At 36.3% G+C, this 20209-nt stretch overlaps 1 protein-coding gene across 7 annotated transcripts in view; it reads right to left on the bottom strand.

Annotated features, from left to right (window-relative positions):
* LOC140150971 (uncharacterized) overlaps nt 1–20209 on the bottom strand; it is a 91768-nt gene that overhangs the window by 34130 nt on the left and 37429 nt on the right. For 2 of the 7 annotated variants that reach the window (XM_072173139.1, XM_072173140.1), the window contains 7 exons: nt 11582–11635; nt 7684–7740; nt 6428–6578; nt 5367–5461; nt 3710–3900; nt 2811–2898; nt 283–471 (listed from right to left, as the gene is read on the bottom strand). In XM_072173139.1, coding sequence (XP_072029240.1) covers nt 283–471; nt 2811–2898; nt 3710–3900; nt 5367–5461; nt 6428–6578; nt 7684–7740; nt 11582–11635 — 825 coding nt within the window. The remainder of the gene's footprint in view (nt 1–282; nt 472–2810; nt 2899–3709; nt 3901–5366; nt 5462–6427; nt 6579–7683; nt 7741–11581; nt 11636–20209) is intronic. The other 5 variants (XM_072173142.1, XM_072173144.1, XM_072173141.1 and 2 more) reach the window with 3 other exon arrangements.

Genomic DNA, 20209 nt, shown 5'->3' with positions numbered 1-20209 from the left:
CTCAATGGCGTCATAAACAATGGCGATATCACATCCGACCCCTGGGGTTGATGTGACTGTCAAATCACGATTATGATGATTTACCAGCAGGTGTTTTATCAATGATACAGTATGTATATATGTTTGTAATAAAGGTATACTGTGACAGTTGGTATCAGGTATGATGATTGATGTGAATACCAAGTGTGCAAGAAATTTAAACAAACACTAAAACAAACAAAGATACACACAAACAAACAAATATCCTAAAACACATAGCTTTCATACAGCTATCACACAGACCTGAATTTCTGGTGGTTTCTCTGGTTCTTTCTTTGGTGGTGATCCAAATACATCAGCATCACCAAAAAGAGCCACTCCACCAACTGGTTTCTTCTTAACGGGTTCTTTGGGTTTGGAGAACAAATCATCAGCATCGCCTTCATCTTCTAGATCATCAAAGAGACTGGAGTCTGCTTTAGGTCTATTACCCTGTTGCAAGAAGAATAACACAAATATAACGATATTAGTACACATTATCAGCACGCTTGATGCAATATTTAAAAAAGACAAAAAACAAAAAAGGGATTTATAGTGCTCTACTCACAGGTACAAAGCCCAGACACTGATCCACAAGCCTCAACACACTTTACATCATTTCATAAATTACTAACCAACAACTCAAGGACTTTGCCTCTTAGGAGCACACACCCTAGATAATCCACAATTGACCTCTGCAGCCAGGATCAGCTCCTCTAGTTTTGTATGGGTTACAATGAGATAATTAGCAGTGAGTTCCTTATCCAGGGGAATTTAAAGCTAACTTAATTTTCCATGAGAGAGTACTAAACAGGGTTCGAACCAGCAACCTCTCGCACCACGCTTGAATGCCTTAAAACTGAGCGATCTTTACTAAAAACAAACAAACCAAAAACACTACTGACCCCCACCCCCATCTTTAATAAGGCCAGTTTAGTGACACCCTGAGCATGCAGTTGACTATTCTTAGTTACAATACAAGATGTTATATAAAATGGGTCAAGGAGGTTACATGGAGTTTCTTGATCACAATTAATGCTTATGTGTGTTTAATAACTTTCAGTGTGGACCAACCAAGAAATATTGCAGTGTGATATTGAAAATTATATCGCAATATTATAATAATGCGTGATATTGCACTCTATGTAGGGGAGGGGGTATATGTGTGTTACATGTATGTATGTGCATGTTTTGCAACTATGAAGTTATGTACTTTGTCAAATAATAACTGACCTTGATAGGATTATTGCCATGGTATCTATATTAAACCAAACATAGGATATATCCAATCAAATCAAAATACGGTTCGAATGCTGATAAACCAGTACTTTCTACTTATGTATTTCAACACATTTTAATAAATTACCATTTTTAGTTGCATTATATTTAGGCATGCAAAATGAATGCTTTCATATAAGTACAAAAATACTTAGTAGTTGCTAATTATTGAAATTGCAATGTCATTTGGCAGAATTCAGTTAATGACAACTTTACACGGCCAGAAATTTGGCAAATTCCTTGACTCATGTTGACTTGGGAAAACATAAGCATTTCCTACAGGCGGAGATGGAAATACTGATTGGTATTAAATCAAATCATTTCAATCAGTAGATATGAGAACTAGTTGCTAAAGAGTTTATCCCATGAGAGCTAGACTAGTCCTATGTTATCTTTGAATAGGATGTAAGTGGAGGAATGCGGACAAATGTGACAGTTGTACTAAATCTGTTTTATATCGAAGTTTATTTTGATTATTGTGGCTTGTTTTTTCCTCATTATGCCAAGAATGATCAACCAACTGTGTTGAAGAATGGGTTTCAGAATATGTTCTAGAAGCGATTCTAGAATGCAAGAAAAAAAAAAAAGAAAAAAAAAAAAAAAATTTATGTTTTCTTTTATTAAAAAGATCAAAATGTAATGTAAATTGAGACAATCGGGTGCTACGTTTTGGAGAAAGAGTGATGCAAAGTTTCTTTGTAAAAAAAAGTACTCGCATATGGAATATTTGCTACATCACTCTGCAATTTCAGAATGTTCAAAATTTGAAACAGCTTTCAGAAGTAATAGCCATGAAACCTATCTATGGCTTGAGCAACTTGGAGGCCTGTTTCCGCTTCTATATCAGCTGAGACATGGGTGCATAATGGTTATCAGTGAATCTTGACAGAGTGAAAACCACCCTGAAATACAAAAGAAATGGGATGCATGTTTGTATGTGGGTGGGTGTGTGTGTGTGTGGGGGGGGGGTGTAGATTGGTATTGGCCTGCAACTGTGGATGTTAGTCAGGATACACTTTACATAAATGTGGACGCATTCCAACCGTGGATATCCTCATTTGTTGAAAGCCACCCCCCCCCCAAAGCATTTAAGCATGTAAAAAGCCATATAAGACCATGACCAAATTTGCCGATATGAGGGTAGCACCTTCGCTTGGATAGTAAAAAGTCTGAGACGTTCACTGTTGGGCGGATAATTTAAGTACATGGACGTCCTAGTTGGACGGTATATCACATACATCCTTGTTTGCCGGTGAATACAAGTAGGGGTGTGTGTGTGGGCCTTACTGTAACCGTGGAGCTCCAAGGTGGGATATAGCTTTAAAAGCATTGTCTTTGAGCCAGAATGGGAGTATAACACCCTAATTCGTGATACAAACACCTCCACAGCAAGCCAATTGTGTTCGCGGTTATGTGTGAAAAACTCCAGTTCAAATATGAGAGTGTGAAACTCCCCGGTTGAAAACTCTACACTTGGGGAGTATACCAGTGGTGAGTGGGTGCCACACATTTACCTTAGGCTCCTGTGGTGTAGCAAATATATCATTATCCCCTTCCTCTTCAAACAGTGAGCCTTTGGATGGTTTCTTTTCTGTAGGTTTACTGTACACAAGAAAAAATACATGGAAAAACTTTGTCATTATTCATGTTATAATGCAAGAATTATTCAAATTTTAATCCTGTTCAGCCCTACTACTATTCTTACCATGCTGTTGATTGGCTGAATAAATCATAATAGTCTTCTTGTAACCAATCAGCAGGTAGTAGAAATGGGGTTAAGCCTCTTCAGCCCTACCACCATTCTTACCATGTTGCTGATTGGCTCAATAAATCATAATAGTCTTCTTGTAACCAATCAGCAGGTAGTAGAAATGGGGTTAAGCCTCTTCAGCCCTACCACCATTCTTACCATGCTGTTGATTGGCTCAATAAATCATAATAGTCTTCTTGTAACCAATCAGCAGGTAGTAGAAATGGGGTTAAGCCTTTTCAGCCCTAACACCATTCTTACCATGTTGCTGATTGGCTCAATAAATCATAATAGCCTTATTGTAGCCAATCAGCAGGTAGTACTCTTGGGGGTTAAATTTACAGACAGTGTGTATGTTTATTCTTTACATGTTTCCCTTTGCAATAAAGACAGTAGCAATTAAGCTCATTTCCCCTTATTGGTAAAAACATCAACACCGCTATATGCTCAAAAATTTGACCCTTTTATTGTAGTTTTTATTAATGCTGATATATCGCAATTTTATATTCAAATGACCTACCACACGCTAAATTCAAATCAAGGGCTTGTCACTTCTGGAACACCTTATTTTCAGTAAATACAAGCATAAACCAATCACATTTCTTAGGATTCAGTCTCTATAATAACTGTCTACTTGTGAAGTGAATGCAATGAAGCTGTTACCTTTCAGATGCAAACAAGCTGTCATCTTCACCCTCATCAAAGAGTGCAGCTGATTTGGCAGGTTTCTTAGCTACTGGTGGTGTCTTCTTTTGCTCTTCTTCATCTTCATCTGACGGTGTCTTGATAGGAGATAGTTTGCCTGCTAATGGATTAGGGGCATCACCAAATAAGGACACGGCACCTGCTGGTAACTGGAGATGGGAGAAAAATCAGGAAATAATCAGGTTATCAGGGAAATACAGGTCTGTTAACATATGAGGTTGTCCAGGGTAAGCTCTCCATAAACCTGACTATATGTGACATGATCAAGAGGAATGAGTCGCATGTCGACCCTGGTCGAAAATGAGTTTTTCACATGTTTCTAAAGAGGACATTTAGGGCTTTCAGAGACTGAAACCCCCATGTTGATACAACCTTTCTTTGTAAAGTTACATCAATTTATCAATCGCTGAAAACAATATAAAACAAAAGAATTTTAACACTTTCTTTGTTAATATCTCGAAATCAATATTAGCGACATCCGACTCATTTCCCTTGATCGTGTCACATATATGAGATCCATAAACACATAGAGTCTATGAACAGCAATCATGAGTCCTAAAGTTAAGCAATTCAATTTCAAACCAATCGCCTTATGATGTTTAAATATCATTTTAGTCAAGCAATAATGTCCTTCCTTAACACAGGATTGCCTTCAATATGTGTCAATTACAGTCTACCCTGAATTTGTGTCAAACACTTTACCCTGGTCAGCTCTCATCAGCAATGGGAAATTATTTCACTAACACTAGAACAAACTAAATGCATTCATGCATTAAGGGATCTGGAATGAGCGTTTTGACAGTATTTTTTGTGGGACATGAGAGCACATCAGACATATCGAATTACATTCTGAATACGAAGAATGTCCTTCTGATATCAAATAATTTTGATTTTTGAAATTGCAATGTAATACACATTTTATGGCAAATCATTAAAATTGATATTTTTGATATTTAACAGTACTCGAAATAAACTTTATAAATCTGATGATTTATACTTAAAGTGTATGTAGGTGGGATGAAAAGCAGTCGATCAATTGAAAATTTGGACCTTTTTCAGATTGAAGATATGGATTTTTTTTCCCAAAACACCAAAAAAATAGGTCTTTTTGGGAAAAAAATCCATATCTTCAATATAAAAGGTCAAAATTTTCAATTGATCGTCGGCATTTCTCCCAGCTACATACACTTTAAGAATATATCATTAGATTTATAAAATTTATTTCGAGGACTGGTATATATCAACAAATTTTAAAAATATCAAATTTTAATAATTTCTCATAAAATTTTTATTATATCGTGAATTTCAAAAATGATTATTTGATATCAGAAAGACATGCTTCAGATTCAGAATGCAATTCGATACGCCTGAGGTGCTCTCATGTCCCACAAAAAAATACTGTCGAACGCCATAAACGCCATGCTAGATCCCTTAAGTAATATGCTTTGTTACATTAAAGTATGTCAGAAATGATTTTTGTTTACTAATAATTCTGTCTCAGACTAAAGTTCTCAGACCATATTTTACATAATTATTAATATTACGTCAGTCCAAATCTAAGAGTGATGCTAATGCCTGTTCTACTGTTATGCATTTACCATCATAAAATAAGTACCTTTTTCTTTGGTGCTTCTTTCTTAGCTTCCTGGGGCTTGTCACCAAACAGGTCCGATTCACCTCCATCTCCGAAAAGATCTACCTCCTTGGAACCTAAAACCAATCCACAATCATTATGAATAATATCAGTGCAGACATAAAAAGATTAATTACTGATGTAATTTGGACTTTGCCCAATTATTCCTAGTCTCTTCTACAGTCTGAACCATTTACCCTTCTCATTTTGGAGATTTGCCAAACTGTTTCTGAAGTCTATAACAGTTGGCGAGGCAGTGATGCCAATGTGTTGAGGCTGCTATTTTGAGCGCGTATCAATGCGGTGTCTTTCCAATCGCATCAAGAAGGACGTTCAACAAACTCTTGCAATTTGCCGATCGCACGGTCATCTCAAAACGAGATTCTACCCGCAAAGTGTGTGTTAAGTGTGCGTACGCCTGTCAAACGCGTTATTTAATTGCCGCGCACGCTTTGCAAAAGCCTTCCGACGCTTTGCTAGAAATGTGTGAGAAACAAAAATGCACTTTTTGCGCGTGCCTTTGCAGGGAGGACCTCGTATTGGTAGCAAGATGGCGGATCCGTGCAAAGGGTGAATTTGAAGTTGCACCTAATGATATGCGTACTGATGTCACTGCCACGCCAAGGTGAGAAATGGTAGTGATGTTTGCAAAGTTTTTCTAAATGCTAAATCTGTTTCTTTTATTTTTGTACAATGTAAGCAAATGTAAAACCATCTCCCCCATTTACAAAGTAAAACCCAGGCGGCGGATGACATGATCGAGCCGGCAACTTGTGAAACCGCCCGGCCGTATGGCATTTTCCAATATAGTCGGTTAGTTTTGTGGGGTTCATTATCGAACCCCAACGGTTTTAGCTTGTATTTATATTATTTATCAACATAGGCCTATTTGTTTGTGATATTTCAAGCGTTTTAACATTTCAAAATAATCCCATTCAATTACACGGTTGACGATGAAAATTTACCGAATTTAGAGAATGCAATGCGGCCACCACCTGGTAAAACCAGAATATCTATCATTGTAAGTTGTAGCCATATGTTACCTTTTTTAGCGGCTGATGGTTTTGAGGTAGTTTCAGCAAACAAATCATCTTCTTCTTCATCAAACAATCCTCCTCCTGCCTTAGCGGCACTAGCCTTGCTTGCAGCCTTCTTATCAACTGATGGATCAACAGCCTTACGTCTGTCTCCCTCCTGTGTAAAAGACCAAACATATGGTAGAATAAACATTGTGCACTGCTTCCATGTGATCATGTTGCATTTCATTCACCTTTGTGTTATGTAGACTATTAAGTATTAAATATAGGATCCACAACTTATAAGTTCCCCCTAAATACTTTTTAAATAAATCGAAAAATATTTGACGAAATGCAAACGTGTAAAAATGTATTGGTAGCCTTATTTGTTTTTCACCTATCGACCAAATTATAGCGTCACACATCATTGCGTTCAGTCACAATGGTTCATTATGTTGCATCTGAGTCCATAGGAATCAACTCTCAAACAATACAGTAGGCCAGGTCTATTCATGTGTTTGTTAAAGAAAACCTTGCTGCTATGGACTCAGGTGCCACTTTTAAAACGGTCTCTTTTCTTACACAATTAACCATTGTGACTGAACCCAATGATGTGTGACGCTATAAATTGGTCCACATGTGTAAAACAAATAGGGCTATACATACCTTTTTACATTTTTACGATTCGTAAAATATTTTTGGACTTATTTTAAAAAGTATTAGGGGGGAACTTATAAGTTGTGGACCCTATATAATTGCATACATCCATATCCAAAGGATGCACTTGTCGGCTGCTACATGTGTATCTTTTTACATAATAGCTAGGAATAAATACCAGACTCGTCTCCAGTAAAAGTCACTTCAAATAATCCCAAGTCACATGGTTCAGAAAGGTTCTCTGTATTCTTAAACCATGCGACTTGGGATGAACTGAAGTGATCTCCACCTGAGATGAGTCTGGTATTTATTTCTAGAGACACATATAGCAGCTGACAAGTGCATCCTTTCGATATGGATGTACACATATTTGAAAAATAATGAAACTCATGTATTAGTGACATAAATATTTTTTAATAACAGTCTCAAATAAGTGTAGTGGTAAAGATATAATCACTGCATGAAAGATGTTTTATCATATATAACTCCCTGGAACAATATATCTTTTAACTTTAAATTGATAGTTATTACAAAAACGCAAAGCGCTATTACTGAGAGCATACAGATTTATGTCATAGAATTGCATGTTACAAATTTAAAGTAAAATGTTCTTAATAATCGCAGACCTTGTTCTGCACATTTTGAACACCACTGGCAAGGCTCTCCTCAACCTGCGAAAGATCCTGCGAAAGAGATGGATAAAGATATCATTGCAATTAATACAAAGTAGCAGCAAACAGGATGTATGTTGCAGAGATGAATATTTGCAGGCATCATGTCTTTGGCACAAATGCAGAGTAGCGAACTAAGTCATAGCCTCCAAAAACCAGGAATAAAATGAAAATTATACCAAAAATAAAGAATAAGACGAAACTGTGCTATTCCAGTTGAAATCTATATACCTCCATGGAAGACATGATGTTACTCTTCCACACAGGGAGTGTGAATTTCAAAGAGGCTTACTTGAATGGGCGACTCCTTTTGAATTCTACACCCCCTGTGTGGGAGATTAAGGTTGTGTCATCCACAGGGGGTGTAAGGATTTCAAGTGGAATAGCACATTGACATTTAAAATCAAGCATGATGATACCAAAATCAATTCATCTTGACATTGTTGCAGGGTTGCCAAACCCGTGATTTGGTAGCCCAATTGGGCGACTTTTGAAGATTTTTCCCGCGACTTTTGACAATTTCCTGTCCCATAGAAAGCAATGGTTAAGAAAAAATTCGAGCGACTTTTCAACATTGGCTCCCGCGACTTCCGACAGTTTCCTGCCCCATAGAAACCAATGGTAAAGAGAAAAATTGGGCGACTTTTCTATTATTTGACCCGCGATGCGGGCTGAAATCTTTTGGCAACCCTGCACTGTTGTCTTGACATGTCAATGTCGTCAGTTGTATCTGCAATTTTTTTGTGGCTTCCTGGTTTTTCTTTAGCATATGACTTAGCTAATAATGGTACTGATGTGTGATGATGCTATGCAGGATGTATAATGGATGCACATGCCTTATGTGGCATGACTGCAAATGCAATGCTGAAATGGGAAAGTAAGATATTCTGTTTAATGCTTACCTTACAAAGTTAATGCAATAACTTATGTCAGAATGTTGAAATTTGCATATGCTTATCTCAACTTATAAAGTGTTCAAAAAATACCCCCACCACTCTCCCCCTAAATGTACTGCTACTCTGTACTAAAAAAAAGCACCAAATATGGTTTAAAAAACTGCTCAATTTTCAAAGTATCATAAAAAAGTCAAATTTCAACCATTTTTGGTGAAATTCCAAAAAAATTTAGAAAACGGTACCTAGATATTTTTATCTAGTTTTTAAAAATTTGGGCCAAAAAAAAACAAGGTTTTTTTTAATGTTCTCCAAAATTGAGCATTTTTGCCCAAATTTGACCTCACAGATTCATCAAGTCTTTGCCATTCTAAATATGTATACTTTTAATAAATAAATAAAGTTGTGTTTCTTCTTTCATTAAAAAGAGTGCTCAATCCTGTGAAGGAGAGCGTGTACATAACATGGGAGGAGCCTTCGGGCGAAACGAATCGTAGTGATCAATGGAATAAATTTGTTTCTTTTAATGTTATGTACTTTTAATAATATACTTTAGACCAACAATTTAGCAGTTACGAGGCCCAAAAGTTTCTGTAATTCCACTGGTTAAGACCACCCTTAACATGTAATCTATGTACTTGCATGTAATTTTAAAATTCTTTTTCACTGTAGAGAATTTTGTACTTTTTTGATGCAGGGCCTTCTTGGAAATTAGTGTATTAGCATTGAAGGGGCTATGCAAGCATACTGAAAGACAGAATAACAAAGAAACAGACAGACAGGAAACAAAACAAAGCAACAATGGGCTATTCCAGTTGAAATCCATATCCCCCATATGGAAGACATGACCTTAATCTCCCACACAGGAGTGTGAATTTCAAATAGGGAATACCTGAATGGGTGACTCCATTTGAAATATACACCCCCTGTGTGGAAGATTAAGGTCATGTCTTTCATAGGGGTGTATGGATTTCAACTGGAATAGCCAGATAGCAGACTACAAGAGTTAAATCAAAAGCTCCACCAATGCATCTCACTATCTTAAACCATCTAAATCCTCTCAAATAGCCTTCAGGTCCCACAGTATTCCTACTTTTATAATGCGGAAATATGAAGCGGAAACAATGCTTCGCTAAAAAATACTGTTATTGAAATAATGCCAGATTGCTATGGCAACTGGCCAGGTGAAAGAGTACAGAAACAATCAAACTTATAATAAAACCTAAACCATATTAAGGGGGTACTACACCCCTGGCCAATTTTGTGCCTATTTTTGCATTTTTCTCAAAAATTATAGCGCATTGGTGACAAGTAAGATATGTATATTATAGGGGCAAGGACTACACCTACTGCACTGAAAATTCAGCAACTCAAGGCGAGTAGTTATTGATTTATTGATCAAATAGTGGTTTTCCCTCATTTTTGACTGTAACTCCACAACTGTTGTCTGTGCTGAAATAAAATTTCCAGTGCAGTAGTTGTAGTCCTTGCCCCTATAATATACATATCTTACTTGTCACCAATGCGCTATGATTTTTGAGATGGGCAGATGACCCATGATAAAAGACCTTGTTATAGTCAGTTCTGATCAGGGTAATAAGCCCGATAGTTGGCTACACTTGACTGTCTTTTAAAAATTGCCCCAACCAGCTATCTACGGCGACCCCCTTCGTTCACCAGGACTCTTGTGCCTGGCCGAAGTTTCATCAGTGTTATCTCCTAGATTTCAGATGTTAATGCCTAGATATGCTCCACATAAAAAAAAAAAATTTGATCTAGTGAAGGTTGGAACTGAAGGAGAGCAGATACACGTAAAATTGGGGAAATCAAACATAAAATGAAAAGAGTACAAATAAAATGTCAACAATATTGAACACATGCAACAACCTCAACACCTAAGCAAGCACACAAAGAAGAGACTACATGAAGGCATGCAGTTATGCTGAGAAAAGATCTGGCAAGAGTGTTGCAGACAACTATATAGTATGGGTGAATATCTGCCCCGCCCCATAAAATCACATACATTGTGCAGTGATATTTCTTAACAACTGTATAATAGTATTTACTGCTCTCTTATATGTTGACAATTCTTTTACATTCAGTATGATCAAATGTAGCCAGTGGCAGCACCACGCCGGGGGTGGGGGGAGCATGAGGGGGCAAACCAGTCAGAACTCTTGGCCCCCTGTTTCCCCCCAGTAAAAACCCAAAATTATGAAAATTTAACCTTTTACGTTAATTTTATGCAAAATTTTTGAGCCCCCTCCCCGAAATTCACTTTGCCCCTCAATGCCCCCCAAAAAATTCCTGGCAAATGTAGCAAATACATAAATCTGATAGTTCCGTATTAGAGCTTTTCGCAAGAGCCTAATGGGTTCTTGTGAGAACCTGATCACTATCTCTATCTCTGTAACAACTCCTCTGGAATCTGAAACAAGGGATCAATTATACAAAGGAATTGCAGGGAAGGCAGCATAACGCAGAGGGAATCTAAGTACATCAAACACATACATCACCTAAACAAATGCAGAGTAAAGAAAGGCTAATGGGCTATTCCATTTAAAATCCACACTACCCCTGTCGAAGATTTTGAAAATATCTGCCACAGAGGGAGTATAAATTTCAAATGAAATGAGCACATTAGGTAATTTCATTTGAATTTCATACACCCTCTGAAAAAGATTCAACCAGAATCTTCCCCTGAGGGACAGTGAGTTTCAAATGGAAATGCTAATGTGTTAATTCCATTTGAAATTCATAATCCCTCTATGGCAGATATTTCCAAAATCTTCCACAGAGGTAGTGTGGATTTTAAATGGAATAACTCCATACAATACTAAATCAAATCTTCAAGCATGCTATACACCACTAAAACACTACAGGCAAGACAATAAGACATTGACACTAAGATCCAATACTATAAACTGACAAACTTGCAACAACGTATCAGACAAACTCACCGGACTATTGCGACGCGACACAGCAGCACAGTATGCACGCAAAAATAGAGTGCGCTGTATATTGTACATGAGGATAGAATAATGTTAGCACATAGAACAACATGGCAGTGTAGGAAGAATGCAGGAATAAAAGCATAGAGAGCATGCAATAAAGATGGAGCAAACTGGGATGAAGACATTTGGGCTATTCCAGTTGAAATCCATACACCTCTATGGAAGACATGATCATTATCTTCCACACAGGGACGGTGAATTTCAAATGGAGTTACCTAAATGGGTGACTCCATTTGAAATCTACACCCCCTGTGTGGGAGATTCAGGCCATATCTTCCATAGAGGGTGTATGGATTTCAACTAGAATAGCCTATAATGAAAACTATGGGGCAGGCATTTGATATTTACTCAAATCAGTTTGCATGCATCTTATAATTCAATTTTAGAATCCATGGTAAGTAGAAAAATCATATATGAAAATGAAATGAAGTTATATGAAGCATCATTCAATAGTGATCAAGTTTGTAAACAACTACAAAATTTGTCCTATGTAACCTTTTTTGTAACAGTTTTGTGTTAAACATGTTCAGGGGCCACAATCATATGGAGGTTTTTCCTGCCCAGCGATGAAATATTACTTTTCCTAGAAAGTTTATGTTCCAAAGCCAAACAGACTACAACTCACTTTTGAATATACATCCGTGCTATTGCCCTTCAAGAATGACCGATTTTGTTGTCACTAATAGAGTGTTTGATATCTTTCAATTTTCACTCTTCATATAGGCCTATATTGAAGTGATAATTCTTTAACCTCCTACAAGGCTAGCCCACTCTTCCCGATGACTCTACTACAGGATTCATTCCTCATTACGAAGAAAAACTCCTGTAAAAACATCATCCCTGGGGATTGCATGCTAGTTAAATACTTTGTCTTCCTGTTGCACTAATAGCTATTACCTCCGCTTGTCCTCATCAATTTCATCCATCCCATATTATAGTACACAGGATCCCACGCCCACCTGGATGGACCAGGTACGCGGGATGACATGCCATAAGTTAGTCAGCTCAATGGTTTTGAAGAGGATCAGTTAGTAGTAGCTTTGTTTGGCCTCAAATTGCTTATTTTACTCTATATTTAAATTTTCTTCAGCCTTGTAAACATCTGTGCAATTATTAGAACTAGCTCCGTTCCCAAACATCAGGCATGAGACAGGAGTTTTGCTAAAAATGTCAAAAAAAAGATCTCCTATACTTTTGTACAGAAGTGAAAATTTGAAATAGGAGGCATTCCTCCTATCCAAGAAGAAATCTCATCCCTGAAACCTTGACATCCGAAGATATCATTGGGATATCTTAGATCATCATACAGGTATCAAAGTCCTAGCACAGAGCCTATGCTGTGCAATTGTCTATCCTACCAAACAACTCACAATAAAAGTACATAAACTTCTTCTTTTTCTCTCTTACGGCTTCTGACATTTTATTATCATAAATGGACCATGAGATAAGTGTCGTCAGATAAGTCCTAATCCAGTTTCAGCAGTGAAATATTAATTTAATGAGAGTTGTTCGAAATCCATGATTTTAATAACACCAAACTTTAGACAACTGAATAGTATTACAAGTACACAACCTGTTTACTTTCAACCCTATATCATCTATAGTTAAATGTGACAAATCTTATCTTGTCCTATAGCTGGCAGATTTCCTCATCCCTCAAGAAGGTCTTATCTATGAAGGATGGACAGGAGGCTGCAAGCCATGTGCCATGTTACATACCAGCCCTGTCTCTCAGCAGCCATGTGGACCCTCTGCTGTCAATTCAAGTGACAGTGAAGCCTGGATTATCTTCAGCTTCATGGACCAACGTGGGTCATATTTTCAGGTCACCCACACAAATACACCCTATTTATTGCCCTACAAGAATATTTACATACAAAAATAATAAGCAAGGACCAAATCAATAAGGGTAAGTCAAGTTGAAAAAACTTACCTACTGATCATGATTTTTTTACATATCTACCCTATTATTTTGTATACATAATTTACATACTTAAGTCCTAGCATGATAACAGAAAGGTTACTAGGGCTGTTGTCGGGTAGTATTTACATTGTCGACAAATGTCAAATCTCAAGATCTGACATTGACAAGTTGTCGACAAAGCATTACATCAATAAAGTCAAAATATTACATTCAGAGAGCATATTGTGTGTAATTTATTTACACTGAAATATTACTACATATGCATCATCGCAAAATTGGAATTGTAATGAAAAGATAATCTGCACCACTTACAAATGAAATAAAAGACTAATGCAGTTATTTTATGGTAAATAAGATATTAAGCATATCTCAGCTTCTCTCTAATATTTTAATGACTAGGGTTTTTTTGTCGACAATTGTCCCATGCTTGTCGACAATCGGGAAAATTGCTTTGTCAACAACAGCCTTGTCAACAACAGCGCTAAAGCTTACTGAGTTGTCTCCTTCTCCTCCTTAATATTCTAGGTAAAATCCTACTGAAGTTAAGGAATGCAGAATACCTTATTCTGTAGTAGATTTCTGACATTGCTAAAAGTGGCATATCTCATTTTAGAGCTGCTCTATCCTGATTTCATCCTCACCTGTCACATATAATGGACATCCAGAGCTTGACCACTCTGATGGTTATTCCGGACAATGCGGACATACAGCAGATGCTGCTGGTCATCACAGATTAACGCTGACCATTCTAGACAGATAGGAGGTTATTTTTGTGTCTGTTTATATAGAGGATGTGTATAGAACTTCCCTTGTTTTAAGTAGCTATCCAAATTGTGTGGCAGTGGGTGTAAGCTCTTCATGGCCATTAACCTCTCACAATGAATACCTTACGACTTCTAAGCTTCTGCATCAACTACTGTTTTGATGGAATAGTAGTAATTTAACATTCAGAAAAGACTTAGCTATCCAACTATTTCATTTTTGTTTTTTGATTTAGGTAACAATGTTACACAAATATTTTCATATTTCTTTTGTACACAAGTTTTTCCACATAGAAATACAATATTTGAGCTCTTCAGACATGTGAAAGGAATAAATTGCAACCTTGCTACTGATCAAAAATATAATCAGAATGTACACAAATTGTACTGGATGTCATATATTGTTTTCAAAGACCAAAAAGTACAGTTTGACAAATTTTCTCCATTATGAACACAGTTTAGGGATCTGAAGAAGACAAACTTTTTCCAGAAGGGAGATAATTATAACCATCTTTGCATCCGGTCAAGGAAGGATTCACAGGAAGGCTAGAATTAAGTTTTGGCACTTCATCTAAGACATGATATTTGCATTCTAAAATGAGCCTTGAGAAACACCAAAAGTGATAAGACCTTAAACTGCGACTTCGGCCTTCAATACCTATCAAGTTTGTTTGTGCCTCCTGGAAGAAGGGAGGACTTGTATTATCCACTGAATGAGTAACCCATGTTAAAGAAGAAATAAAAATAGTTTGTTTGAAGGATTTGAAGAACTCTGGTAAATACCAGGTATGTTTGAACTCTAGTAAATGTATTTTTAAGCAAGATTTAAAAACAAAAATACCTCTTTGACAACAATCTAATGGCATTCAGAGTTTGATAATGGACAGGTATGTTACCAGTTCCAAGCCTAGAGTGATTGCAGACAATTTTCACTAGTATCCTTTTGTGGACCTTAAGATTTTATAATATTAAATCAAATTTGACAAATTTCTATCTTGTCATGATCCTGGCAAGGTAACAATTCACAGAAGTTGCAAAAGCTTTGTTTAATCATGCCAAATAAAGTTTAACACAGTGCAACAAGTTAAACTCAATTTACCCTTGCTGAGAAATGGACCAATCCATGTTATTGTTTACCGGGTCAGATGTCAATCATTGTCATGCAGATAAATTTGTATTGTTTGGCTCGACCCGGGAACCAATGGGATTTGCCGCCTTCGGGGTTTCAGGCGTGATTAGGTGGTTATTTATTCACTGTTGGTTTTGTATTGGACACGACAACAACAAAATCTTCCCACCCACCGCGCCCTGTGTGGACATGTGAGAAGGAAGTAAAATATAATTATGTGTGACAGTAATGAGATAATGACCTGTATAAATACAGATATATTTTATCTACTACATGGTAGTGTGTTAAATAATAGCTAATTAAAGCATTTAACTGTCTGTAAGTTTAAAAGAAAAATCAAGAATTATGGTCCCTGTAGATAAGGAGGGAGGAATAAAGAGTTGACGCCGATCATTAAAATTACATGTGACTTGCAATTAATTTCCCTTTCTCAGATCTTCATATTTACAATGTACACTGTTTAATTAGATCATGTGTTCAATATGTTGCTACATAAAATTTATATAATTGTTCTGTATCAAACTTTTTAGAATGATAGTTCAAGAGGGAAAGTAAGTCGTCAAAACTATATATATGTACAGGAATTGACAATCGTATTGTTACATGCAGGCACAGGTCCGGTGTCATCAAAAACAGTAAAGTAGTCTTTTATAAGGTCAAAGACTTCACACAGTAAGCAAAAGAAAATAATGCTGGGTTTTGAATTATCTTTTCTGTATTTATTTATTATGATATATGTATATGTCATAGAATACTAACATTAAGACTTGATCCCTTGTAACTTCAGGTAGACCACCTGTTGAAGAGTCTCAGGAATTCCACTTGGGAGCGTGGGATCTGTATGCACCAGTACCATAATTTATTGTTGAGTTTCCAGCCATGATATTTGATGAATAATCCACGGGTTCGGGGTCAAACGCTCAGAATTTAGCCTCGGTGGCGCCACCAGAGTGCAAGTTTGGATCACATTTGGTTTTGCTAAACGAGATTTTCTGCGCCTTTGGTCGTTGTTTCGCTAGAGTCTTGGGTTGGGTAATTAAGCTCGATTAGAGAATCTCCTATTATATATTTGGCAATTATACGGCTGAGAATTTGTTTGTTTGTTTGTTTGTTTATTTGTTGTAGGTACTGGTGCAGGTCTTAAACAAAAGTCAATAAATGGTTGTCGTGTCTGATTGCCAACATGCTGCAAATTTTGCGTCCGAGTGTTTTCAATTTCTCTGTCTTGGGGTAATAGGATATTTTGAATTTTGGTTTGAAACTTTTATCTTTTAGATATTTTATGATTCTTATGTTGTCATATACACCTCTCAAGCCTAATTTAGATAATAAGAAAGAAATATTCCTGGATAGAACTTCAATCTGAAATACATCATCTTCCGATACAGATGTGAACTAGATCTATCTGTCATGATCCAAAATAAAAATTAACATCTGACCTTGAGTATGCTAATAATTAATTTGACAGGTAATATAATAACTACTTCCTGGCAACAATTGAGATTTGACAATGAGCCAAACTTAATATTTTTCAAATTCTCAATTTTGTCGTAGAAACTTGATTCAAATAAATCAAAACCGAATGTTTAAAATGACATACTGTGTTTGAAAAATTGTGTTTGAAAATTGAAGTTTTTCAATCCAAAATAAGATGTAAATAAGTCATACATTTCTAATGATATTATTTCAAGTTAGCAGGCTAATTTGACATATATCTTCCAGTCAGCTCTGAGGTTTCCATTTGAGACAGGAATCTGTATACATTCCAACCATTTTCAATTCTCTACTTTGTTTTGAGAATCAAATTTAGTAAACACATTGCCAAATCACTTTTGCATGACAATTCCTGTGCATGAAAGCAATCATTAATTCAATGTATCCTTGGCTACAAACTAACACATTGGGCTACCCTAGTTGAAATCCACACACCCCCTATGGAAGACTTTACCTTATTCTTCCACACAGGGAGTGTGAATTTCAGATGGAGTTACCTAAAAGGGTAGCTTCATTTGAAATCTACACCCCCTATGTTGCACCTTAAGATTATGTCTTCCATAGGGGCTGTATGGATCTCAACTGGAATAGCTCATTATAGGAATTTCCCATTTTTTCTTTCCTCAGGAAAGTTATCCTAACATTACATCCATTCTCATCTAGAGGATGTTTCCAAACCATTTCCTCATCTGTTTAAGACTTAGCAACCACAATGAGGAAGCATTGTCTTAATAATAATGTCACTGAGGAGAACTCAACACTTGCATACAACAGGAGACAGGGACTTTACCGGATGCAACTCACTCATACCCAAGGTCAAAGTTCTTATTATACAGTAATGAACATAATTTTTTCAAATACTTATCCCAAAAAGCTTTCATATATTTGAACATTATGTGACAGACATTGTAATTTGACATGAGGTTTGATAAAGTATATAGTGATATGACAAGTCAAGATAAATCCGAAATAATATAGTACAGAGGAGGTTCATGAACATATATGGAAATCTTCCTCTTTTTGATGCTATCACATCATTAAATACTACTTCAAATACATGATTGCACAAATGACCCGTCTTAAAATTAATATATTATTTGCCACTGAAGTTAACTCCTGCTTCTCACTTGCAAGAATTGCCATGTCTTAGCCAAGCCAGCTACCCTGTTTTCACATAGACAAATTTGTTGAAAATAGAAACTTTGTATAACTAATACCACCTCTGGTATTGGGTAAATATACCTTCTTTTTCAACATTTTGTGCCCTCCCCCTTTTGACCATGTTTGTCAACCTGCCAAAAAATCTTAGCCCACCTCCCCCCTGGCATGCCAAAAAATCCTTGTTTCCGTCTACACATGGCAGATTTTTTTTGAACCCCAAATGTATAACCAAATTGTTCATGTGATGCGAGCTTAGATAACAAGCAGTAAATTTGGCAAAATTTGATTTATTTTTTTATGCCTTTTCAGCGCATAATTTCAAAGTGCCTAAAATAAACTGTGCCACATATTGCATGCTCCCATCCCTTTTGACTTTACCAAAAATGCTTCCACCCTAGGCTTGCCAAAATAAATTTGCCCCCTATTTTTCACCACCATATAACTATTGCAACACCCCATCTTCAGAGACCATGTTTTTCTTAGAGGACTAAAAACCTTGTCCAGATAATTGTAACTTACAGACTAGACTCCTATACTGATGGGTACCTAACTACAATCAACGAAAAAAGTCTTGGAACGCTTGCGTGTAAATAACGGAAACCTGTCACCCCCTCTCCCCCGTGCAATGTTGAGAAATGCCAATGTCTTCAGCGGTTCCCCAATGTGTTCCAACATTGCTTGATGGGGAGAGGGAAGGGTAAATCATTGTTGTAGATGTCATGTTTCTTCCCAAACACAATATAGGTCATTTCCATGAACATAAGAAGTTCTGCACGAATTACGACAGAGTGTGCCAACCGCTCCAAGGACTTTTTTCGTTGATTGTCTCTACCGAATGCAAAATATTTCATCTAAATTTCGTTTTTGTCTCATAACTCAAAAACGGAATGTCGTATGAGCTTCAAATTTCACACGATTTGAGAGTGGATTATATACTTTGCAATCATAATAAAATTGTTGATAAAGAATTTGGTTTATTTAGGGAGTGGTCATTGAAACACCCCATATGCTAAATTACACACGTTTCACAATTATGGCTCTAAACTGCTCTAAAATATCGTTTTGTCCATAACTCAAAAACAGAATGTTGTATGAGCTTCATATTGCACACGACTTGAGAGGGGATTATATGCTTTGCAATCATAATAAAATTGTTGATAAAGAATTTGGTTTAGTTAAGGAGTGGTCACTGAAAACACCCCATATGCTAAATTACACACGTTTCATAACATAATTATGGCTCTAAACTGCTCTAAAATGTCGTTTTTTGTCCATAACTCAAAAAACAGAATGTTGTATGAGCTTCATATTGCACACGATTAGAGAGTAGATAATATCCTTTTGAATCATAGTAAAATTGTTGATAAAATGTTGAGTTATTTAGGGAGTGGTCACTGACAACACCTCCTTTGCTAAATGACACAAGTTTTGTAATTATGGCCCTCTTCTGTATGATACCGAGTCAATTTTCGTTTTTGTCTCATAACTCAAAAACACTACAAATGCATTTTTCGTACAATATCACAATGTTTTGCAGCATGTTTTCCAAAATGTATTTTTGAATGTTATTAAAACGCTTTTGTACCCTTTATGATATAACCTAACGTATACAATTTATGTTTTCTCTAAAACTTGTGTTTGCTGAGTATAGGCACATCCGAGCGAATCAGAAAGATTATGATGTAACAATTTGAAACAACTCATTTCTGAATAATATTTATAACAAAATACGCTTTTGCGATGAGAAAAAAAAAAGAAAAAAGAAACAACAATTTAAATACAAAAAAAGAAAAATATAGACCACCATTGGGACTCAACCATGCACATCAGTCAATAGCCAAAAGGTTAACAGTGGAGGACTAATCCACTAAAAGAAATGACATTTACCATTGCACCATTTTGAATAAATAAATATATATTTTCTTTTATAATTCAAAATGGTAAAGTGTTAACAAATTTCATATATGAAATCAATGTGTCATTCTTTTGCATTAAAAAATTCTCAATTGGTATAGCAAATGTAAACAACGTGACGCTTTTGAGATGCGCCTCAAAAACATAAAATGCTCGTTTTTTGCTACCATTTTGTCATTATGGTAAAGTGA

This window comes from Amphiura filiformis, chromosome 4, assembly GCF_039555335.1.
Source record: "Amphiura filiformis chromosome 4, Afil_fr2py, whole genome shotgun sequence".
Taxonomy (NCBI): domain Eukaryota; kingdom Metazoa; phylum Echinodermata; class Ophiuroidea; order Amphilepidida; family Amphiuridae; genus Amphiura; species Amphiura filiformis.
This window is presented reverse-complemented; position numbering and strand designations above follow the sequence as displayed.